General features: G+C 49.0%; 1 protein-coding gene across 2 annotated transcripts in view; it reads right to left on the bottom strand.

The window, feature by feature from the left end:
- The window catches only part of LOC142297017 (cytochrome P450 2B11-like), a 202,200-nt gene that overhangs the window by 151,905 nt on the left and 24,168 nt on the right, over positions 1 to 26,127 (bottom strand). For both annotated transcript variants that reach the window (XM_075341227.1, XM_075341226.1), the window contains exons 2-4: positions 21,673 to 21,869; positions 12,793 to 12,949; positions 1,543 to 1,692 (exon numbers count right to left, since the gene is read on the bottom strand). In XM_075341227.1, the coding sequence (XP_075197342.1) occupies positions 1,543 to 1,692; positions 12,793 to 12,949; positions 21,673 to 21,846 (481 nt within the window). In that variant the 5' untranslated portion in view covers positions 21,847 to 21,869. The remainder of the gene's footprint in view (positions 1 to 1,542; positions 1,693 to 12,792; positions 12,950 to 21,672; positions 21,870 to 26,127) is intronic.

Here is a 26,127-nt window from a genome sequence, read left to right on the forward strand (position 1 = left end):
TTCGATTGGCCGGCTGCCGCGTGACGTCGACGTGACGCCGAACGTCCCTCCCACTCCAGGAAGTGGACGTTCGCCGCCCACATCGAGGTCGTATGCAAGGTAAGTACGTGTGACGGGGTTTAATCGTTTGTGCGGCACGTTCAACAAATTGAACGTGCCGCACATACGATGGGCGCGTTGCAAATTGCATACGATATCGTATGCGAAATTGCAACGTGTAAAGCAGGCTTTAGAAATTAGAAAACCAAAGAAAAAAATATTATGAACATATACCATGCTGTAACTAAATTGAAGCATAATGGATATAAATGAACATAGGGTACTTAGTAAACACTATTTTCAAATCCTGTGTGGTTTTGGGAGGGGTCTATTCTTTGGAGCCTCGTTGTGGGCCATTGCTCCGCTTTATTTGGGAGCTGTTTAATCCAGAATGCCGCCAGTGATAGATCCGTTATTGCAATGCATGTCTTTAGTTCCTGTAACTACTGATGAAGCCGCCACGCTTGGTGAAACGCACGTCGAGGCCCCGCCCTCACCACTGACCTGACTGCTGCGGTATCATTTCCATTATGTCTCAAAGTATGACTACTTATTTGCTTCTCATAGATGTCCATTGGAACAGTATTTCTTGGTTTGATATTTAATCATTAATCTGTTACACCCCTTGTCTCCCTCCCTTGGCATTTGGTTTCTTTATATCTTGTACCTTTACTAGTAGTCGTATCAGTTGGTGTGTGTGCTCTTTCTGTATTGGCAAAATTCCAACTTTTTGCCTCCACCGTCTGTCCTTGTTCACCTCTTTTTATTAATTTCAATCAATTGAAATACTATGTCCCAAGAATGACAAAAGTATTTTATGAGTGATACTTTTATAGGCTAACCAGAAAATTATATTAGCAAGCTTTCAGAGCCTTTGTGCTCTGAAAGCCTGCTAATATCATTTTTCTGGTTAGCCTATAAAGGTATCACTCCTAAAATACTTTTGTCATTCTTGGGACATAGTATTTCAATTGATTTTTCTGGCTAACACGGTACCACAATATTACCCTGTATTGCACATTGTATTAATTTCAATAAAAGTATTTTGTATTTCACCATCATTATTTTGATTCCTTTCTTCAATGCCCCCATAGTTTCTTTACTCTTGGGCTTATAACAGATTTTTCTTTGGTTATTTTTCCCGTAACTGTCTGACCTGATCTTGTCCCGCTGCCTAGTTTCGCTGTTCCCCTCCCATCTCCTTACCTACTGACTTGATTCCCTGACCGTCTGACCTCGGCTCGTCTCCTGAGTCAGGCTCTGCTTGCTCCCGTGTACTTATGTGACCTCTCTGTTTACCGACCCAAGCTCGTCCCCTGACTCCGGCTCGGCTTGCTCCTGCTCACTGTCATGTATGTTATCTTCTGGCTTTTGACCCTTTGCTTGTTTGACTGACCCTGCGACACCTAGTGTACAAACCCGGAAGATCCACTCCACTAGTGTGCTTGCTTCACCCAGTGGTTTGGTGTCTTATTACACCCGGGCTCTCATCATCACACTTACCTCCATATGATTTCATCTTCTGCACTAAACACTTGGCCTCCTCGATGATCTTGTCTTCTATGGTTTTCTTCCCCATTCCAAAATCTCGTAGTGAGGAGAGTGTAAATTTTCTCATCACTTTCCAGTTCTCTCCATTGGAAAGGGCAATCCCTGAATACAAAGGATACATGTTATACCCATCCATAACACATGGAAAATATAGATTTCTTGTAATGACAAGTCCTTAGTTAAGAACAGGACCCTTGATGATGAGAGATGATGAAGGAATTGCAAGATTATTTGTTATCATATGATAACGTTGCTACTGACTCTTTAATGTGCTTTCCTCGTGCCATCAAGTTAAATTAGTGAATTTTTGCAGCAGCCCTCCAACATGGGCATAACTCGGGTAGGGGTGAGTGTCAGATTGTCACATGATAACGGCTCAAGCCAGCAAGCAAGTCTAATATAGACTGTGTGTATATAACACAAAGTTAGGATTTAACAAGCTATAGTGCTTGATGAACATTAATTCTAACCTTAAAAATTGCTATGAATATGTCTCAGACTCTCAGAGGGATGAACAAATCAAGGGAGATGTAATACCAGAAATCTACAGGTCCTAAAAATGGCCAGTGCTTGCCCTAGACCTTACCCTAATTTACCCTAATTTACTTGGCAGCGGAGGTTGGCACCCTAAGATCACGTAATGTCACCCCCACTCATCGCCTGGTTACACTGAGTATCCTTAACTGCCCCTAAGCTATAAACAGAGTGTAATGCTGGCGTCACACGGGACGATCTATTGTGCGATCGCAGGAGCGTTCGTATCCACCCCCGTCGTTTGTGCGTCAAGGGCAATTAGTTGCCAGTGGCGCACAAAGTCGTTAACCCTCCGTCACACGTACTTACCTCCTGGACGACGTCGCTGTGGGCGGCGAACATCCTCTTCCTGAAGGGGGATGGACGTTCGGCATCACAGCGAAGTCACACAGCGGCCGGCCAATAGAAGCGAAGGGGCAGAGATGAGCGGGACATAACATCCCGCCCACCTTCTTCATTCCGCATTGCCGGCAACTGAGCGGTCCGGACCTCCACCCACGCCGCGGTCCCGGGCGCGGGGGCTACGGTGCTGCGGGATGGCTGATACATCGTGGCGGCCTCTTCCAGGAACAACAAGATGGCTGCAGCGTCCTGGCGTCCCCGCTTTTATAGCCGCGCTCACATGCGGCCAGCCGCCATTCCGTCCCCCTTAGTCTCTTTCCGGCTCCTCCTCTACAGGGGCGGGGTTTAGGCCTTCGCGCCTCCACTGCTCGAGGAGATGCTCGAGCGGGAACTTTTCGCGCCCAAGGTGGCGGCTTCTCAAAATTTTCGGCCGGACATCTCCGGCGGTCACAAGGCGCACCTCTACCAGACGGCAGAGCGGTAAGATCCTGTTCGTGATGCCAAGTTGTCGCGGGCGGAGGAGGGGACGCTACTCTCTCCCACTGCTCGGGTCCGCTGCTGCTGCTGCTGCTCGGTGGTGGCACGAGCGGTGGGCTGGATCCCGGGGACTCGAGTGGCGTTCCTCGCCCGTGAGTGAAAAGGGGAATTGGTTTTGGGGATTTGATTGTACGTGACGCCACCCACGGTTGTGGTGAGGTTGTGACACCACCGCTGCTCTGGACGGGGATCCCGGGAGCAATGACAGGGAGCAGCTTGGATGTTGTTTCTCCCCTCCGTGGGTAGGGGGGTTGGTTGACCCGGGGCCCGGTGAGGGGTAGGGATGGATAGCAGGCGGGTTGCGGGGCCTGGTGAGGTGCAGGGTCGCAGGGGCAGCTCTGTGCCGCACGGCACGGTAGTACTCACTCAGCCAATCACGAAGACACAGTCCTTGGTAAAACACACGGCTGGATGGACGGGGCCCACTGATGGCTGCGGTGGTTTCTGCTCCCGGTAGGTTGATGGTGACTACCTTACCCTGCACCTGTGTAGTGTGTTCGGTTCCAATGGGTTCCCACCGGTAACCCGCTCCCCAGCTTGGATGGGTGCTGAAGGAGCCCCTTTTGCCCGCAGACTCTGGCCCTGGGAACTGTAGCCTTGGCGGTGACTGTGTTTCCCTTCACGGTGTGAGCTGTCGCCTTCTATCGGGACTTGACTGCTGGGAAACCCAGGAGGTTCCCTTCGCTAACGTATTTGACAAATTCAACGGCGACTCCTAGCCTTGTTGGGGTCCGTAAGCCCTGCCGGATGGATGGTGCTGGCTTCTCTTTGCTCGCCGGTCTGGTACCGCCGGGCCACCGCCCGTCCACGGTCCTTTCGGTTCGCCCCAATCGGCCTCTCCTGCAGACGGTCACCACCGTCTGCCAACCTTGCTGTACCGTCCGGGCCACACACCCGGATGCCATCAGTCAGTTGCTCCTCTACCACTCTTCTTCCTCTCCTCTCCAAAACTCGTCTCTAACTAACTCCTTTTTCCCGCCTCCAGGACTGTGAACTCCTCGGTGGGCGGGACCAACCGCCTGGCCCACCCCCTGGTGTGGACATCAGCCCCACGGAGGGGAGAAACAACATCCAAGCTGCTCCCTGTCATCGCTCCCGGGATCCCCGTCCAGAGCAGCGGTGGTGTCACAACCTCACCACAACCGTGGGTGGCGTCACGGACAATACCCCTAAACCCAAACCACCCCCTTTCACTCACGGGCGAGGAACGCCGCTTGAGTCCCCGGGATCCGGCCCAGCGCTCGAGCCACCACCAAGCAGTAGTAGCAGCAGCAGCCGGACCCGGGCAGTGGGTGAGCGTAGCGCGTCCTCCTCCGCCCGCGACAATATCATAGCGTGTAAAGCCCAGTTAATACTTACCAACTTCTTGAAGGTATGCTGGTGGTGTTGCTAAAGGTTTACACTTTCCTATCCTTTTTATTTTTTTTTCTATCACCTTACCATATATAGGTACATTTCAATAAATTAGAATATCATCAAAAAGTTAATTTATTTCAGTAATTCAATACAAAAAGTGAAATGCATATATTATATAGAGCGTTTATTTAGTTAATGTTGATTATTATGGCTTAGGCCTAAAACACACTTCCGCAAAAAAAAGTCCGTGTGACACGGTCCGTTTTTCGGGTCCGTGTTCCGTTTTTTTGGGGCGTTTCTCCGGTACGTATGGCATCCGTGTGATGGCGTATGCGAGCCGTGTGTACGTGTAAAATGTCCGTGTTTGTGTGTAAAATGCCCGTGTATGTGTACGTGGAATGTCCGTGTGGAATGTCCGTGTGGAATGTCCGTTTGTGTGTTGCACAATGTCATTGATACATGTCGGCTGAGAGCAGACAGAGTTGCGCGATGAGAATGAACTCGGGTGAACTTCACCCGACTTCATTGTCATGCCGCGGCTCTGACTGTGTGCCGCGTACTGATTAGCGGTCACCTGTGAAGGATTCACGAGTGACCGCTAATCCCCCGAGTGACTGAAGTTAGCAGCCCTCTATCATACTTACCGCTCTCCGATCGCCAGCGCGGCGAGGAACAGCTGTGCAGAGAATACGCGGCAACAATTACTTTGAATATGCCGGCCGCTCATTATTCAATCTCGTATTCCCTGCTTTCCCCACCCACCGGCGCCTATGATTGGTTGCAGTCAGACACGCCCCCCACGCTGAGTGACAGCTGTCTCACTGCACCCAATCACAGCAGCCGGTGGGCGTGTGTATACTGTGCAGTAAAATAAATAAATAAATAAATAAATAAATAATTAAAAAACCCGGCGTGCGTTCCCCCCCTAATTTTAATACCAGCCAGATAAAGCCATACGGCTGAAGGCTGGTATTCTCAGGATGGGGAGCCCCACGTTATGGGGAGCCCCCCAGCCTAACAATATCAGTCAGCAGCCGCCCAGAATTGCCGCATACATTATATGCGACAGTTCTGGGACTGTACCCGGCTCTTCCCGATTTTCCCTGGTGCATTGGCAAATCGGGGTAATAAGGAGTTATTGGCAGCCCATAGCTGCCAATAAGTCCTAGATTAATCATGTCAGGCGTCTCCCCGAGAAACCTTCCATGATTAATCTGTAAATTACAGTAAATAAACACACACACCCGAACAATCCTTTATTAGAAAAAAAAACACTAACAAATTGCCTTGTTCACCAATTTTATAAGCCCAAAAAAGCCTTCCATGTCCGGCGTAATCCAGGATGGTCCAGCGTCGCTTCCAGCTCTGCTGCATGGAGGTGACCGGAGCTGCAGAAGACACCGCCCCTCCTGTCAGCTCCACGCAGCTAATTAAGGCAATAGCGCGATCAGCTGAGCTGTCACTGAGCTTACTCGCGGCCAACGCTGAATACAGCTGATCGCGCTATTGCCATACTCCGTGTGCGGTCCGTGCAGGCACGGACCCATAGACTTTAGCGGGTCCGTGCCTGCGTGATGCCGGCCAAAAACTGACATGTTGTCCGTGTAGAAAAGCGCACACACGTACTTCTCACACAGACACACGTTACGTGTGATTTTACGTGTGTGTGCCATCTACTTTTGAATAATATGCGTCTCCGTGTGTACGTGTCTCCGGTACGTGCAAATACGTACCGCACACATACAAATTACACGGATGTGTGTTGCGGATCTTATAGATAGTGATGTGCAAATGTATTGGTCACTATTCACAGAATAGTACGGTACTCGGGCTATTCGTTATAGTGCGAGTAATGGTGCATTCACCTTGCTATATTCGGATGTCCTGCCCAGGCATTTTGGCACCTCATTTGCAGCCAATAAACATGCTGGGTTTCTTAACCAATCACAGTAATGCTGCAGCCATCTTGGTTGTGGCATTGCTGGGATTGGCTGGCGACTCAGTGTCATAGGGTCAATAAAAGACATTCTGACAACATTTTGCGCACATTACGTCTGAAGCCAGCTGTAATACTTATATATGTTCTGAGGATTTCGATAGCGTAGGGCAATGACAATCAGAGACGAGTTCTTGGTACAAGATATTTTATAATATGTAACCACGGTAGATACACAACGGAAAACACAGCGGTACAAATACACACAATACCTTCCCGAAACGGAGCGAAGGGAATTCCCGGGGCCACGCACCGGACTCCCCCAGGGAGACCACCAGAGCGAACCCCTATACAGGGACTGTCCGGCAATCACCCCGGAAGGCCTAAATGCGCAGCAGCCGGGACACAAGGGGAAAGCGGTAAAAGTCCAGGAGTGTCCGTACGGGATGAATGTCCAGAGTGGTTACGAACCAGAGAGAACCGGGCAGAGTGCTGACCGAAGATGGCAGACGGAATCCGGGCACAGCTTGAGAAACCGGGTAAGGTCCAGAGTCGGTCGGTCGGTCGGTAGTCTTTAGGAGGATCCAAAGGCAAACAGGATTAGCAGCAGCAAAGCAGGAGCACACAGCAAGCAGTATACTCAGGCACTGGACTAGGCTTAGAGGCGGCCTTTTAAGCAGCTGGACAGGAAGTAGGGCAACAGAACAGTAAACTCCATGTTAACCGAGGGCAAGCTCATTCAAAAGAGAACTGGAAAACCTGGAAACCTGACACTACTCCCCCCCCCAGAGACGGCCTCAGGACGGATCAGGGCCTGGCTTGTCCGGGAAACGTTGATGAAACTGAGCAATCTTCCGGGGTGCCCGAATGTTACCCACCGGTTCCCAGGAATCGTCCTCGGGGGCGTACCCCTGCCAACGTACCAGATACTGAAGCCGACGACGATGGAGCCGGGAGTCAATAATGTCCTCAACCACGAACTGCTCCTCGCCGTCGACCATCACAGGCGGAGGAGGAGGCACAACACGACCATGAAACGTATTAGGGGAAACGGGTTTGAGGAGAGACACATGAAAAACCGGGTGTACCTTTAGATGGTGCGGTAACCGTAGCCGACAGGCCACAGGGCTCACGATCCCGGTGATCTTAAACGGACCGATGAACTTTTGTCCCAGCTTCTGCGAAGGAACACCCAATCTCAGGTTTTTGGTGGATAACCATACAGAATCCCCTACCTTGTACATGGGTGCCGGTTTCCGGTGAGTGTCTGCCGACCTCTTGTAACGCTCCTGGGCCGTAGCCACAGTGTCCTTTAGAACCTCCAGATTTTGTCGTAGTTCTGTCAATCTGTCCTCCACCGCTGGCACCGAAACCGCAACCGGTGACCTAGGCAAAACAGTCGGATGGTAACCCAGGTTAGCGAAAAAGGGCGTTACCTTAGTGGAGCTGCTCTGAGTGTTGTTGTATGAGAACTCCGCCAACGGAAGCATCTTCAACCAATCGTCTTGGAGATGGCTGACATAACATCGAAGGTATTGTTCCAGGGTTTGATTTGTCCGTTCGGTTTGCCCATTTGTCTGAGGATGGTATGCAGAAGACAAACAGACATCAATCTGGAGTGCCGTACAAAACCCCTTCCAGAATCTAGACGTGAACTGCACGCCCCGGTCAGAGATGATCTCGTCTGGTACCCCATGCAATCGGAATACGTTCTGGATAACCAAATCCACTGTCTCTGCGGCTGAGGGAAGACCGGTACACGGAATGAAGTGAGCAGCTTTAGTCAATCGATCCACCACCACTAAAATGGTATTGTGCCCGCCTGAGACTGGCAACTCCACAATAAAATCCATGGAGATAGACCCCCAAGGGCGAGATGGCACGGGTAACGGTTGGAGGAGTCCCGTAGGAGCCACACGAGGGACCTTGCACCGGGAACAAACCACACATGAGTGGACATAGTCCTTCACATCCTTTAAACAGGTAGGCCACCAGAAAAAACGGCTCAGAAATTCCTGCGTCTTCAGTACCCCCCTATGACCAGCCAACACGGAGTCATGGACCAGTTTGAGAACCCGAAGTCTTACGGCCTCCGGGACATAAATGCGTCGCTCTCTCAACCACACACCATTCCGAAGAACAAGAGTTACATCATTCGGGGGGGCAGTGGCATCCGATAACACGGTCTGAGACGGGGTTCCAGGCACGGAGTCCACGGCGTGGATTCGGGACAAGGCATCGGCTTTCCCATTACGTGAACCTGGACGGTATGTAACGATAAAATTGAATTGGTTAAGAAATAGGCTCCAACGGGCTTGCCGTGGAGACAGGCACCTGGCAGACTTAAGAAATTCCAGATTACGATGATCTGTGAGTACTATCACTTGCTGCGCGGCTCCCTGTAAGTGGTGTCTCCATTCCTTGAAAGCGGAAATAATCGCCAATAATTCCTTGTCCGCAATGTCATAGTTCCTTTCTGCAGGGGACAACCGGCGGGAAAAGAAGGCACACGGATGCAAGAGACTCTTGTCCCCGGTCCTTTGAGAAAGAATGGCCCCTAATGCATAGTCGGAAGCGTCAACCTCCACGATAAAGGGAAGTGCGGGATTCGGATATACTAATATTGGCGCTGAGGTAAAACATACCTTGAGACGATGGAATGCTTCCTGGGCCTGGGCGGACCACACAAACGTCTGTCCTTTTTTGGTTAACAGAGTGATGGGACGAACAATCTCTGAAAAGTTACGGATAAAGCGTCGGTAAAAGTTGGCAAAACCGACAAAGCGTTGTACCTCTTTGATGTTTCCCGGTTCCGGCCAGTCGAGAATGGCTTGTATCTTGCTAGATTCCATGTTCAGTCCCTGAGGAGAGATGACATAACCTAAGAATTGTATTTGTGAGCAGTGGAACTCGCATTTCTCCAGTTTAATGTACAGGTGGTTTTCCCTCAGCCGGGTAAGTACGGTCTTAACGTGCTCCTGGTGTTCCTGTAAAGAATCAGAAAAGATTAGGATATCGTCCAGATAGATCACCATGAATTGGTCCATGGTATCCCTAAAAATATCATTAACTAGATGTTGAAATGCCGCGGGAGCGTTACAAAGTCCAAAAGGCATCACTAGGTACTCAAAATGTCCGTACCGACATCGGAACGCGGTCTTCCACTCGTCTCCGGGACGTATACGAAGCAGATTATATGCCCCACGGAGGTCTAATTTGGTGAATATCTTTGCCTGTTGGACCCTCTCCAATAGCTCAGGAATCAACGGTAACAGATACCGGTTTCGGATGGTTATCTTATTCAGTTCCCGGTAGTCAATACAGGGTCTCAGAGTCCCCTCCTTCTTTTTCACGAAAAAGATGGGTGCCCCTGCGGGTGAGGTAGACGAACGAATAAATCCCTTGGCTAGGCTTTCATCAATATACTCTTTTAGTGCTTCTAGCTCAGGTGCCGCCAACGGGTAGACATGACCAAACGGAATCTCCGCCCCTGGGAGTAAGTCTATGGGGCAATCATACGGTCTATGCGGGGGAAGCCGATCAGCTTTTCTTTTGTCGCATATATCAGCGAAGTCACGGTAAACCGGGGGTAAAACAGGTACCTGTACAGTGCCCTCCGTATTTGATGTTACTGGAACCGGAACAGTTAGACAAATGGTCGGACCACTCTGCGGTGGGAAGGATATTTCTTTAGTCTCCCAATCGATGACGGGATTTGTAGACCGTAGCCACGGAATACCTAAAATAATCGGAAAATGCGGAGAAGAAATTATCATGAAAACAAGGGTCCCCTGCTGACCTGGCTTCATCACGCATTCGAGCGGTACGGTTTCCCGATCCACAGGTCCAGAGATTAACGGAGATCCGTCTACCGTCTCCATGGTAACTGGTGAGGATCTTTGCTGAGTCCGGATACCGTGTTTCCTGGCAAAGGAAGAGTCCATGAAATTTCCCCCTGCCCCAGAGTCTATCATTGCAGAGGTAGGAATTAGCTGTCCCTCCCAACGGATCTGAATGGGGAGTGAGCAATGGGTATATTTCCCCTCTGAGTCCTTCGGTGAGGTAGACATTACCGTCAAGGGAAACACCGCATCCAAGTGTCCACTTGCCTCAGAGATATCGGACTCTGCGTCCGTGTTGTCACACTCTGCCATGGCTGCCAATACCTTATTTGGGCGATTTGGACGTTTCGGGCAGTCGATCAAGAAATGGTCCGATTGACCGCAATAGAAACACAAACGCTCACGGAGCCGGTGTTCACGACGTTCATTGGTCTCTCGTTTTTGCAGAGAGTCCACTTGCATAGGTACGTCCTCGGCCTCCCGTGGCGTCCTGAGAGCGGGTTCTCTGGAAGGAAAAGCAATATTGTTTACACGGTTTACAGCTGCCCATTTTTCCTGTCTACGTTCCGTCAAACGGGTATCAATGCGCACACAGTGCTGGAGAAACAGTTCAAAATCCCCTGGAGATTCGGAACGGGCTAACTCGTCCTTGATGGTACCGGACAAACCTTTTCTGAAAACAGACAATAAGGCATTGTTTCCCCAATCGGTGTCTACCACTAACCTCTTGAACTCAGTGGCGTATTCAACGACAGAACGCTTTCCCTGACGTAAGGAAAGGAGAGCCGCTTCAGCGGTAGCACGGCGATTCGGATCATCAAACATTTGCGCCATTGCATTCAGAAAGTCATCCAGGTGATTCAAACGGATGTCCCGATTCTCTATCATGGGATTAGCCCAAGCCAGTGCTCGTGAGGTTAATAACATGATGATACATAACACATTTGACCGATCAGAACGGTAATAATCAGAATGTACATCGAAAAACAGTATACATTGGTTAACAAATCCACGGAACTGACTACGATCACCATTGAAACGGAATGGGGGTAACCTAGGCATACCGGCAGTTGATACGGACGTAGTGGGGACGGCTTCCTGAGCCTCCACTCTGACTTGCAAATCCTGTATAGCCGGCCCCAGTACCTGGTGATCATGGCCCAGCTGTGCCTCCACATCTCTAAGTTTATTCTGCACCGCCTCCATCTCCTGCTGCAGGGAGTTAATCATGGAGAAGAGCTGATCTACTCGTGTCTCAGTCATTGCCCCAGCGAAATCCTCTTAGGGCCTGAGTATAATGTAATACTTATATATGTTATGAGGATTTCGATAGCGTAGGGCAATGACAATCAGAGACGAGTTCTTGGTACAAGATATTTTATAATATGTAACCACGGTAGATACACAACGGAAAACACAGCGGTACAAATACACACAATACCTTCCCGAAACGGAGCGAAGGGAATTCCCGGGGCCACGCACCGGACTCCCCCAGGGAGACCACCAGAGCGAATCCCTATACAGGAACTGTCCGGCAATCACCCCGGAAGGCCTAAATGCGCAGCAGCCGGGACACAAGGGGAAAGCGGTAAAAGTCCAGGAGTGTCCGTACGGGATGAATGTCCAGAGTGGTTACGAACCAGAGAGAACCGGGCAGAGTGCTGACCGAAGATGGCAGACGGAATCCGGGCACAGCTTGAGAAACCGGGTAAGGTCCAGAGTCGGTCGGTCGGTAGTCTTTAGGAGGATCCAAAGGCAAACAGGATTAGCAGCAGCAAAGCAGGAGCACACAGCAAGCAGTATACTCAGGCACTGGACTAGGCTTAGAGGCGGCCTTTTAAGCAGCTGGACAGGAAGTAGGGCAACAGAACAGTAAACTCCATGTTAACCGAGGGCAAGCTTATTCAAAAGAGAACTGGAAAACCTGGAAACCTGACACCAGCATTGTATCAGTGTGGAGATAGAACGAGCAGCTACTAGGGAGAGTGTAGGTCTCTTAATAACACAAAAAGCCCTTTTCAGGTCTATCTACAGTATAGGTCTGTGTAGCATATGGAGGGACAGATTTTTGAGCAGGGACAGTGTTTAAAGCAGTGTGTGTCACTATCTCCATCGTACCGTCCGGAAACCATTTTTTGTCTTTTAACACCTTTATGAAATAGGCTTATAGGCATGACAGTCAAAAGGCAACAAAGGCAAATATCGTTACTCTGTGGTCACAATCTGGGGAGGTTAAGGCCCGTTTCATACATCTGACATTTCACCGGATTGCCGTAGCCGGCACACTCCAGTACAGTGTAATACAGTACAATGGCATTGCGGCAACTTCCGGTCACATGCTGTCATGTGACCGGAGCATGTGACCGATGCATCGGATCTTGCCGTGATGCCATTGTACAGTATTAACACTGTACTGGAGTGTGACAGATCCGGCAATCCAGCGAAATGCCGGATGTGTGAAAAGGCCCTAGTGGAGAAAACAAAATACATTACTGGTAACTGCTTAGAAGCCTTGGGCTCTATTAAATGGTGCATTAAGGGGGTTAAAGGCCAGGAGCAGAGTTATGTCACAGATCACAGCTCCCTACCTCCCCTTTTTAGAGGGGTTGGGAGTTGGGGAGGAGCAAATTATTTTTTAAATTTAAACTTGTTTACCATAGTTGTTGAAAATTTTCAGAAGAATCTGAGGTCGATCAGAAAACACATCGGCATGGTTAACGAGTGCATCCTTGACAATATCAAAGCCGCATAGCACAACTGATTTTGTCATTCCAATCTGGACACTGAAGACCGGGCCATATGTCTTAGAAAGCTGTGAATGCAAGAAATATTATTATAAACTGTATCCACCACTCCAGAAATGCTTTTGTGAGAAAATACTTAAATTCTATATGTAACACCATATCTGGATTATCTTATCTTAGGCGGGCTTTGCACGTTGCGACATCGCAAGCCAATGCTGCGATGTCGGACTCGATAGTCCCCGCCCCCGTTGCAGGTACGATATCTTGTGATAGCTGGCGTAGCGAAAATTATCGCTATGCCAGCTTCACATGCACTCACCTGCCCTGCGACCGTCACTCTGGCCGGCGACCCGCCTCCTTCCTAAGGGGGCGGCTGGTGAGGCGTCATAGCGACATCACACGGCAGGCGGGCAATAGCAGCGGAGGGGCGAAGATGAGCAGGATGTAAACATCCCGCCCACCTCCTTCCTTCTCATTGCAGCCGGGAGGCAGGTAGGAGATGTTCCTCGCTCCTGCGGCTTTACACACAGCGATGTGTGCTGCCGCAGGAACGAGGAACAACATCGTACCTGTCGCTGCACCGGCATTATGGAAATGTCAGAGAATACACCGATGATACGATAACGACGCTTTTGCGCTCGTTAATCGTATCATCTAGGATTTACACACTACGATGTCAAAAGTGACGCCGGATGTGCGTCACTTTCAATTTGAGCCCACCAACACCGCACGTGCGATGTTGCAACGTGCAAAGCCGCCCTTAGAGTACTGAATGTAAGCACTGATTGGATGTTATCACTTTCTCCCAAAGATAACATCAAGTTATCAATTTATTCATACATATCCAACAGGAATAGCAGAGGAATGGTAGAATACAAAGTTCCAATCGACAACCAGACGACTGTCGGAGGATGGCTGAGGAAACTAGGTCAAGGAATTGTGATTATATCAGTTTATTCATTACTTTGGCTCCTCACAGGCTTTCACTCAATGTCCAGCAAAACAAGCTAGATAAAATTTTGATTTACCTAAATCCACAATCTTTGGGTAAGGGTGGCTTTACATGCTACGATTTCGCTACAGCGATCTCATTGGCGTCACGGATTTTGTGACGCACATCCGGCCGCTGTAGCGAGGTCGTAGAGTGTGACTCCTAGGAGCGATTTTGGATCGTTGCAAAAACATCCAAAATCGCTCCTCGTTGACATGGAGGTCCACTGCCAGTTATCGCTGCTGTCGCTGGGGCGAAGTTGATCCTCGTCCCTGCGGCAACACACATCGCTACGTGTGATGCCGCAGGAACGAGGATCATCTCCTTACCTGCCGCCGGCCACAATGCGGAAGGAAGGAGGTGGGCGGGGTGTTACGTCTCACTCATCTCCGCCCCTCCGCTTTCATTGCGCAGCCTCTTAGTGACGTCACTGTGATGCCGAACGGACCGCCCCCTTGGAAAGGAGGCGGTTCGCCGGTCACAGCGGCGTCGCAGGGCAGGTAAGTACGTGTGATGGAGGTGCGCGATTTTGTGTGCGACGGTCAGCGATATGCCCGTCGCGCACAAACGGTGGGGGCGGGTCTCATGCTAGCGATATCGGGCCGGGTATCGCAGCATGTAAAGCCCGCTTAATTCTAAATGGAATTCAACTAGTTGAAAATCTCTTCACTTATCTGTATTAAAGGGAACCAATCATCAGGATTTTCGTATATAAGGTAAAGCCAGTGTAGATTATCTACATACCCTTAGTGGTCAGCTTGGATGCTTATGCGGGCGTCACACGGTATGATATATTGGGCGATATGTCATCGGGTTCACATCGGTAGTGACGCACATCGGGCATGGCTGATATATCCTTAAGACTAGAAAAAACCAAGGAGAAAAATTGTATGAAAAATACCCTGAATATAAATAAATAAATTGCAAGTGCTTAATAACAGGGTACTTAGTGTATACATTTTTGCAAAAAGGTAAAAAGCTGTCTCACCTCGTCACGGTGTACCCATCTGAGACAGTCCCTAACCTACTGAAGTTAAAAACATTATCAATACCTGACTTGTGTCATGTCAGAACTCCAATATGGATGGTGGCAAGTGGTTAGCTGTGTCCCAGATAAAATACACAGCAAAGTGAGACGCAATCAGCTGTTCAGTCTCAGTACTAGGAGGGCTGCGCCCCCAACTTGCAACCAAGCAAGAAAACATACAAAAAACACAAAAACCTGAGCTGAAACAATGTTCAGTAAACATGCAACATTAAGCATGTGAATTGCAGCCTTAAGACTAGAAAAAACCAAGGAGAAAAATTGTATGAAAAATACCCTGAATATAAATAAATAAATTGCAAGTGCTTAGTAACAGGGTACTTAGTGTATACATTTTTGCAAAAAGGTAAAAAGCTGTCTCACCTCGTCACGGTGTACCCATCTGAGACAGTCCCTAACCTACTGAAGTTAAAAACATTACATTACTGAACATTGTTTCAGCTCAGGTTTTTGTGTTTTTGTGTTTTTTGTATGTTTTCTTGCTTGGTTGCAAGTTGGGGGCGCAGCCCTCCTAGTACTGAGACTGAACAGCTGATTGCGTCTCACTTTGCTGTGTATTTTATCTGGGACACAGCTAACCACTTGCCACCATTCATATTGGAGTTCTGACATGACACAAGTCAGGTATTGATAATGTTTTTAACTTCAGTAGGTTAGGGACTGTCTCAGATGGGTACACCGTGACGAGGTGAGACAGCTTTTTACCTTTTTGCAAAAATGTATACACTAAGTACCCTGTTATTAAGCACTTGCAATTTATTTATTTATATTCAGGGTATTTTTCATACAATTTTTCTCCTTGGTTTTTTCTAGTCTTAAGGCTGCAATTCACATGCTTAATGTTGCATGTTTACTGAACATTGTTTCAGCTCAGGTTTTTGTGTTTTTTGTATGTTTTCTTGCTTGGTTGCAAGTTGGGGGCGCAGCCCTCCTAGTACTGAGACTGAACAGCTGATTGCGTCTCACTTTGCTGTGTATTTTATCTGGGACACAGCTAACCACTTGCCACCATCCATATTGGAGTTCTGACATGACACAAGTCAGGTATTGATAATGTTTTTAACTTCAGTAGGTTAGGGACTGTCTCAGATGGGTACACCGTGACGAGGTGAGACAGCTTTTTACCTTTTTGCAAAAATGTATACACTAAGTACCCTGTTATTAAGCACTTGCAATTTATTTATTTATATTCAGGGTATTTTTCATACAATTTTTCTCCTTGGTTTTTTTCTATGGCTGATATATCGTAGCCTGTGACAGCGGTGAACGAGCAGAAATACTCACCTTCTCGTTCATCGTTGACACGTCGCTCACTTTCAAAATATCGACCGTCAGGTTGTTCATCGTTCCCGTGGCAGCATACGTCGCTCCATGTGACACCTCGGGAACGACGAACACAGCTTACCTGCGTCCCGCCGGCAATGCGGAAGGAAGGAGGTGGGCGGGATGTTTACGTCCCGCTCATCTCTGCCCCTCCGCTTCTATTGGCCGGCTGCCGTGTGACGTCACTGTGACACCGAACGTCCTTCCCCCTTCAGAAAGAGGATGTTCGCCGCCCACAGCGACGTCGCCCGGGAGGTAAGTACGTGTGACGGGGAGTTAACGACTTTGTATGACACGGGCAACTAATTGGCCGTGACGCACAAACGACGGGGGCGGGTGCGATCGCTCGTGCAATCGCACGATAGATTGTCCCATGTGACGCCCGCATTAGGCTTTCAAATCCAAGAAAGTGAAGTTTAAAAATTCGTCAGCTTTTTGATTGACATCTTCACTGGAGCAGATAATAATCGGACGGGTAGTCATCTGGATCCCCCCCTTCCCCCTTTGCTGCCTGTTCCTCCTTCTATCTGGCTCTATGCTAATTTTTCTATTTGGTAAGATGGCGGCGGAGTTGGCGTCTGCGTATAGCACTTATCTCCGGCACTATCTTTCTGAAGCCCGTGTTACCCCCTGCTGTTCTATCCTTCCAACTGAGAGGGCGACGCATGCGTCCTCGCATCTTCTGCTCTCTTGTGACCGCGGGAGCGCGCGCAGTCACAACAGCAGAGGAGAGCAGCTGATCGGAGGACACCGTGCTAGCGCCAGGTTGAAGAAGACAGAAGACCAGAATCGTGGAAAGGCGAGAGGGAGTAATAAACATAGAATCTCTAAGTGTGTATTTATTTCTAATATAGTATTTTTTCTCTGTGTGTTGTATTTTTTTTAACCCTTTATTGGAGATTCTTAATGGCCGGGTCAAACTTGGCCTGACATTAAGAATCTCTGGCTTAATAGCAGCTGCTAAAACAAAGCTGGTATTAACCCCTTATTAACCAGTGTTCCACCTGGCACCAGGGCCACTGGTTTCTGTTTTCAAATCACTGGTTTTCTAAGGATAGAGAAATGAAATTTAAAAGTACCTCGAGCCACTCTCACCAGCCATCTGTGTGGTGCTGATGAAGTGGAGACTAGATATGGTCACATTGCTGTAGACACTGTTTTGGGCAGGATATAAGTGAAATACCACATGTGTGATGTAAAACAAAACTGGTGATGTACAGTACAGACCAAAAGTTTGGACACACCTTCTCATTCAAAGAGTTTTCTTTATTTTCATGACTCTAAAAATTGTAGATTCACATTGAAGGCATCAAAACTATGAATTAAAACATGTGGAATGAAATACTTAAAGTGTGAAACAACTGAAAATATATTATATTATAATATTATATTGTCTTATATTCTAGGTTCTTCAAAGTAGCCACCTTTTGCTTTGATTACTGCTTTGCACACTCTTGGCATTCTCTTGATGAGCTTCAAGAGGTAGTCACCGGAATTGGTCTTCCAACAGTCTTGAAGGAGTTCCCAGAGATGCTTAGCACTTGTTGGCCCTTTTGCCATCACTCTGCGGTCCAGCTCACCCCAAACCATCTCGATTGGGTTCAGGTCTGGTGACTGTGAAGGCCAGGTCATCTGGCGTAGCACCCCATCACTCTCTTTCTTAGTCAAATAGCCCCTTCACAGCCTGGAGGTGTGTTTGGGGTCACTGTCCTGTTGAAAAATAAATGATGGTACAACTAAACGCAAACCGGAAGGAATAGCATGCCGCTGCAAAATGCTGTGGTAGCCATGCTGGTTTAGTATGCCTTCAATTTTGAATAAATCCCCAACAGTGTCACCAGCAAAGCACCCCCACACCATCACACCTCCTCCTCCATGCTTCGCGGTGGGAACCAGGCATGTAGAGTCCATCCGTTCACCTTTTCTACAAAGACATGGTGGTTGGATCCAAAGATCTCAAATTTGGACTCCTCAGACCAAAGCACAGATTTCCACTGGTCTATTGTCCATTCCTTGTGTTCTTTAGCCCAAACAAGTCTCTTCTGCTTGTTGCCTGTCCTTAGCAGTGGTTTCTTAGCAGCTATTTTACCATGAAGGCTTGCTGCACAAAGTCTCCTCTTAATAGTTGTTCTAGAGATGAGAAGGTGTGTCTAAACTTTTGGTCTGTACTGTATATGTAATATAATACATTTTTTTAGAAAAATGATCAGGTCTATTATGTTTTGTGAAAATGCTACTGTGTAGTACAAGTGAAGTATGGTGTAATGGATACAGAGCATAAAGAGTTATCACACTGAGCTGCTATATGGAAAGTAGAGTAATTGGGAATGTTTAGAAAGTATTAACCCCTGCCATGTAGGAGGGTAAAAAGAGCTAGAGCTAGAAAGACAGAGAAAACAGGAAGGTGTCCACAAAGGGTGTAAAGATCACAGAACCCTCCCTAGCAGTTTCACAAAAAGTGCACTAAAGTGACCACTAAAGGCAATGCCCCCGTACAATAATGCTTGACCTCTTATGGGATAAAAACCCCTTTAACCAATGTTGATGGTAAAAGGTGACTAAAGGCTACTTTACACACTGCGATATCGGTCCCGATATCGCTAGTGTGGGTACCCGCCCCCATCTGTTGCGCGACACGGGCATATCGCTGCCCGTGCCGCACAACATCGCCCAGAGCCGTCACACATACTTACCTGTCCGGCGACGTCGCTGTGACGAGCGAACCGCCTCCTTTCTAAGGGGGCGGTCCGTGCGGCGTCACAGCGACGTCACTGAAACGTCACTGAACCGCCGCCCAATAGCAGCGGAGGGGCGGAGATGAGCGGGACGTAACATCCCACCCACCTCCTTCCTTCCTCATAGCGGCCGGGAGGCAGGTAAGGAGAGCTTCCTCGCTCCTGCGGCGTCACACGCAGCGATGTGTGCTGCCGCAGGAACGAGGAACAACCTCGTTAATGCTGCAGTAACGATAATTGAGAATGGACCCCCGTGTCGCCGATTAGCGATTTTGCACGGTTTTGCAACGATGCAAAATCGCTTATCGGTGTCACACGCAGCGGCATCGCTAATGCGGCCGGATGTGCGTCACAAACTCCGTGACCCCAACGACTCCGCATTAGCGATGTCGCAGCGTGTAAAGCCCGCTTTAGGCAAAAGCCAAACACAAATCCCACAAAAAAAAAGGTACCTTTAACACGTCAGTAAAAAAGTGTGTGTTTTTCACTGACGTGTAAAAGAGGCCTAAAAGAGCAATCCTTGCAAAACTATTATTGTGCAATGTCTAGAGAAGACCATGAGTGGTCTACTCTGAATCCCGGAGTCATGCTCCACCCAGGTCCGGTAGTAGAGAGAACACAGTGAATCAGTTTTACCCAATTTCACACTTTACTGGGGTATTCCTTTGGTTGGCCAACAATCGAAACTGGGGACTCATCACCTAAGTACATTGGGGATACACTTCTGAGGCTCCCACTATACAGACATTTATGACATATTCAGTACATTTTCCATAAATGTCTCAGAGGAGAAATCATTGTGCACACCTGTTTTATATTAGTAGGCTGCATTCACGCAGAGCGGTGATGTTGTTGTTTGAAACCAAAGTGGACATGCGCCGCTGCGGTATTTCCACCATTTACCACACAGTTTACCTGTAGCAATCTAGTAAGGGAACTGTGGAAATACAGCAACATCGCACAACTGCTATGGATTAAAATCACAACAAGATCACTATTTGTGCTGCCCCAGGGCTATGGGGTATTCGGTCCCGGGCGATGTATTGCTGGGGAAATGTCACTGGGTGGCCGTTGCTCGGTTCTGTGACCCGGGGGTTGCTTTTAAAAGGGGGAATATTTAAAAGGGAGATGAAAAAAAAGTTTTTGTCGTGATGCCACTTGCAGGTTTCAGCTATTTAGTGGAGCCACCGTTGCACAGTTCTCACTACTGGGGCTGGTGTTGGTGGCAGCCTGAATGTTGGGCCCTCCACAAGTAGGGACAGGCACCAGGGGATAGATGATGTTGTTGGGCACGGAAAAAGGGAGGCCACAAAAGGGAGGCCACACAAGGGATTGCAGTGTAACTGGTTTCTTTTACTCAGTTGTGCTGATAATCCGAGGAAGGCTGGTCTTGACTGCTGTTCCCCTTAGTCCCAGTGCCAGTTTGGTAACCTGGTGGCTTCTTTTCCCTGCACCTATCTCTAGTTGATAGGTCCCCATGGCTTGGAGGGTCTGGGGGTCCACTCCTGGTTCTCTTTCAGTCTTAAGGGGGTGTTACACGGTACGATATATCTAACGATATGTCGTCGGGGTCACGGATTCCGTGATGCACATCCGGCATCGTTAGAGATGTCGTACCGTGTGACATCTCCGAACGACTGTGAACGAGCAAAAATACTCACTTTATCGTTGCTTGTTGACATGTCGTTCATTTTCATAATCTTGTTACTCGTTCTGCGCGCCGGTTGTTTGTCGTTCCCGTGGCAGCACACATAGCTCCGTGTTACACCCCGGGAGCAACGAACACAGCTTCCCTGCGTCCCGCCGGCAATGCGGAAGGAAATGGGCGGGAAGTTACGTCCCGCACATCTCCGCCCCTCCGCTTTGATTGGCTGGCCACTGTGTGACGTCGCTGTGACGCCGAACGTCCCTCCCCCTTCAGGAAGAGGATGTTCGCCACTCACAGCGAGGTCGTTTGGAAGGTAAGTACGTGTGATGTGGGCTACTGACTTTGTGCCACACGGGCAACAAATTGCCCGTGCCGCACAAACGATGGGGGCGAGTGCGATCGCTCATGCGATCGCACGACATATTGCCCTGTGTAACGCCGCCTTTAGTCCGTATAACAGGTAGCTTGAACCCTGTGGGGTCAGTTTCTCTGGTCCTGTTTCCCGGTTCTCCCGTTGCTACTGTGTCTCGAACTTTACGGTCAGTGCGGTCCTGGATGCGGTCCTGGATGTCCTGTGCAGATTTTATCAGGCCTGCCTGGAGCATTTGCCTGACCTAGGATTCTGTACCCCGTTGGTGCTATGGTTCCGGGAGTACTCCACCGGCAACCACACGCCTGGGCCTTCAGGTCACTGTTACACTCTCCTGCGGTTGCGGTTACATACATCTCCTCTGACTTCCACTTACTGACTACTCACTCACTACTGACTGCTCACTGTCTGACCCCTCCTCCCCTGGTTGTCGTCTAGTGGACTGGATCAGCTCCACCCCTAGGTGGCCATCCATTGGGTCCAACCCTAGTCTGTCACCAGTCTTTGAGAATAGGGAAAACAGGGATTAAAATGAATGTTTTGCTGTTACCGGCACTGGTCTTCTGGGTACATGCGTGTATGCCCTGCATTATTAGCAGGATGCAGTACCTTGTAGCTCCTGATTGCTTTAGGGGCGCTACATATTCATAAACAAAGCCTTGCAGATTTTTTTCCTTACCTCCATGTAGGTTTTATATGGTTTGGCTATGTCTATCATAAGAACATTTCCAATGATTGGTAAAGGTTTTGGTCCAGGTGGAAAATTTTTGTAATTTTTTTGTTTCTGATTCATAAAAGCATTGGCCAAAAATAAGATGACAACAATGGCGAGGAGAACTGTGACCAGATCCATGATGAATGTGAGGTCTGTGAAAACTAGGAAAGAAAGACTGGATATTATTCAGGAGTTTGTTTTGTGCATAGATATACAGTAATGAGAAATGTTATGACATTTAATCATTTTAAACAAACAAAACAAATTCCATTAATTTTCTACATTTGTCTAAATGTGTGTTTTTATTGCATTACTGCATGTAAAAAAATGAAAGAGGTTGTCCCACAATTAAAATATATTTTAATCAATACGTTCCACAATAATAGGAAATAGTGTAATATTGTGTACACTTTTGCATAATTTAAATCACAAAAGTAAAGTACTTACATTGCACACTACATAGAAAAAACTTCACCAGGAGCCACACATCATCTGCCCGAAACATCAGCTGTGAGAAGCAAAACAGCAAAGACAGAGAAACTCCTGGGATCCACACTGTGGTGTCACGGGCGTCCCCTCCACAGGTTAACAGGCTTCTGTCTTCACTGTAATCTTCACCAGTCTATATCTCACTTGAAAACAAATGCTCGTGTGGCGCCCTGGCCTAGCCAGGTCGTCACAGATAACACACAAACACCCCACCCCATTAGACAGGGACACCAGCCAAACATAAAACCCTTGTTGCCTCCCTCCAGGCGGGGCTAAGCGGTTGGCTCCACCCACCGAGGAGTTCCCATGCCTGGAGGCAGGAAAAGTGACAGTTCACTTCAGCTGTGGAGAGTGAAGAGTGAGGAGTAAACACTTGGGTGTCTGGGTAGTGGCCCGGGCACCCACAGCAAGGTTGGCAGACGGTGGTGGCCGTCTGCAGGAGTGGTGGAGCAACGCGGAACCGTAGGACCGGGGACGGGCGACGGCCCGCCGGTACCGACCGGGGAGCGAAGTGAAGCCAGCACACACAGGCAGGGCCATCGGACCCCGACCAGGCTTGAAGCCGCCGACAATAGTCAGATCCGAATGTGACTGGAACCCCAGCAAAAGTCCCGATTGAAGGCAGCCGCCCACACCGTGAGGGTATACAGCTACCGCTTAAGGCTAGAGACCCAAGGGCCAGCATCTGCGGGCAAACGGGCTCCTCCGGTACCCATACATTGGGGAGCGGACTACCGTTGGGAATCCATAAGTAGTCAGAAGAAGAACATCCAGGTGCAGGGAAAGACAGCGCCATCACCTGTCCGGGGAGAGAGACACTGCAGCCGGCTGCGGGACCCGTCCATCCATCCGTTTGGTTTACTGAGGACTTTGTACCTTTCTTACGGAGTGAGTACACCTGTGCCATCCAGCACCACACCGCGCTGTCCCTGTGACCCTGCACCTCACCGGCCCTGCCTCCCCGTCACCACATCACCGGGCCCCGGGACCACCGACCCCTACCCACGGAGGGGGAAAACAACATCCCAGATGCTCCCTACCATTGCTCCCGGGATCCCCATCACCAGCAACGGTGGTGTCTACCTTCACCACGACCCGTGGGTGGCGTCACGGACTAAATCTCCTAAACCAACCACCCCTTTCACTCACGGGCGAGGAGCGCCACTCGAGTCCCCGGATCCGGCCCACCGCTCGAGCCACCGAGCAGCCATCGCAGCAGCGCCGGACCCGAGCGTTAACGAGCGCGCCGCGGCGGCGTCCTCCCCACCCGCGACACTCACATAACCAATTGTTACACAAAATCTAACAGGTTCCATTTGTCCAAAATAGTATCCCTCTTCTAAGTGTCCAACTATTCAGATGTCAATCTACAGCGGACAAATACATCAGTGGATGAGACATGGCAAAGGCTCCTGGTTTCAGAGGTTTTACTACACTATAAACATGCACATTCTCACTAAACATTGATAAAAGAACTATGTGGTACTGGGTGATGCTATAAACATGTACTTTCTCACTAAACATTGGTACTAGAGCTATAACTCCAGGTGTCTGGGAAAATTACAGAAGAACCTGCTAATATAAACTAAACTGTTATGTGGGAGTCACACAGGACGATAAATCATGTGATCGCACCCGCCCCCGTTGTTTGTGCGTCACGGGCAATTTGTTGCCCATGGCGCACAAAGCCGTTAACCCCCGTCACACGTACTTACCTCCCAGACGACCTCCCTGTGGGCGGTGAACATCCACTTCCTGAAAGGGGAGGGACGTTCGGCGTCACAGCGACGTTACATAGTGGCCGGCCAATCAAAGCGGAGGGGCGGAGATGTGCGGGACGTAACTTCCCGCCCACTTCCTTCCGCATTGCCGGCGGGACGCAGGGAAGCTGTGTTCGTTGCTCCCGGGGTGTAACACGGAGCGATGTGTGCTGCCACAGGAGCGACAAACAACTGGAGAACAGAAGGAGGAACAAGATTATGAAAATGAACGACGTGTCAATGAGCAACGATAAGGTGAGTATTTTTGCTCGTTCACAGTCGTTCGGAGGTGTCACACGGTATGACATCTCTAACGATGCCGGATGTGCGTCACGGAATCCGCGACCCCGACGACATATTGTTAGATATATCGTACCATGTGACGCCGGCATTACTGTCTAATATCTTAAAGGATTTCTTAAAGACAGACTACTAATATGGATTCCTGATGGCTACTAACATGTTAGCATTACAATACCGCAGGGAGCATTTGTCGCTAAGGGTATGGGCACAATGTCTTTTAGAAAACTAGTACTCTTCATAACTCAGCTGTAAAAATCCTAATTAAACATTAAAAGAATGAACATTTGCATTTATATGTCAAAATAATTTGCTGTAGATATGTTGAGACTTTAGAGCTTCATTTGTATACTTCAGGTTTCCAAAGTGGTTGACCCCTTCACCCCCGAGTGATTTTCTGTTTTCGTTTGTGATTTTTCCTCCCCTTTTTTCTGACAGCCTTAACTTTTTATTTGTCAGTCAATCTTGGCATATGAGGGCTTGTTTTTTGTAAGGTAAGTTGTTCTTTTAAAAGAAACTATGAGTTTTACCATATAGTGTACAAGAAAATGGCAAAAAAGAATTCCAAGTGCGGAAAAATTGCAAAAAAAATGCATAAATTATATAAATAATTTATACAGTGTGTCCACCCATATCCTGTCCATCAGCTATAGGAATAGAAGTGGTGTCTAGGTATACTAAAGTAGCCATGCGCTACGCAATGAAACCACCTATAGCGCCACCTGGTGGAAAACAACGGAGTTAGCATTTTTATCTCGAAAACGGAACGAGATAGAGAAAAAAAGTGAATTAAAAAATTGTAGGGCATCATCAATTCAATACAAATTGACACCTTGCACACAGAAATGCTATGATATGAAACCCATGACCCCCCCCAAACATGGAATGCTGGTCACGCATATTGCGCTCATTTAACTTTGATGCTCAAAGTGGCCACTGTCAGCTGCAATGCATATCTGGACTCTGGACAGCATACTGTATCTTGCTGCACATTGAGCAATATGGTAGGTGACACGTTTGCACAAACATCTGTGATACGTTGTCCTGCAATGTTGGTGGTGGGGTCGCATACACCTGCTGTTTGATGTGACTGTACCGCCCCGCGCTCGGCTGCAGCCGAGCCGCTAGGATCCGGGCTCGTGTGTCGGTGGCTCGAGCATCTCCGGACCGGGGGTCACGTCGCTCTGTAAAGGGGAGCTGGCGTGTCGAGTGTGGTTTTTGGATAAGATTTAGAGTTTGTGACGCGACCCACGGGTTGTGGTGAATGTAGGCACCACCGCTGCCGGTTACTGGGCACCCCGGGGGAGATGTTGGGGGCAGCTTGAGGTGTTAACCCCTCCGTGGGCAGGGGATAGTGGCCCCGGGACCCGTTTGGTGTGGTGTAGTGTCGGTGCGCAGCCCGCGGGCCCAGTAGTACTCACTCGGACAAACACACGGGAGTCTCTGGTAAACCAAACGGTGGATAGTCGGTGCCCGCAGCCGGTCACTTCGGTCCCCAAAAGGTTGGTGGTGTCCGTCTTCTCCTGCACCATTTTGTAGATTTTGGACAACTGCGCTACAGCGACGGGAGTCCCGCTCCCCAGCGTGTATGTCGGGAGAGCCCGTTGCCTGCAGGCGCTGGCCTGGTGGATCTTTGGCCCTTGGCGGTGGCCGTTATCCGGAATCGGTGGGCTGTTGCCTTCTTTTGGGACTTTGAGTGGGAAAGGACCTAAAGTCCAGACCTCAATCAGTTAATTAACGGGGTCTGGTAGATTCAGGACCGCGTTTCAGAGTCTGAGTACCCCCACTGTGCTCCGGTTTCCTGCCAGTTTCCCGGTCGGTACCGACGGGCCACTACCCTGTCCCGGCTACCTACGGTTCCACCAGGACT

This window comes from Anomaloglossus baeobatrachus, chromosome 3 (genome assembly GCF_048569485.1).
Source record: "Anomaloglossus baeobatrachus isolate aAnoBae1 chromosome 3, aAnoBae1.hap1, whole genome shotgun sequence".
NCBI lineage: Eukaryota > Metazoa > Chordata > Amphibia > Anura > Aromobatidae > Anomaloglossus > Anomaloglossus baeobatrachus.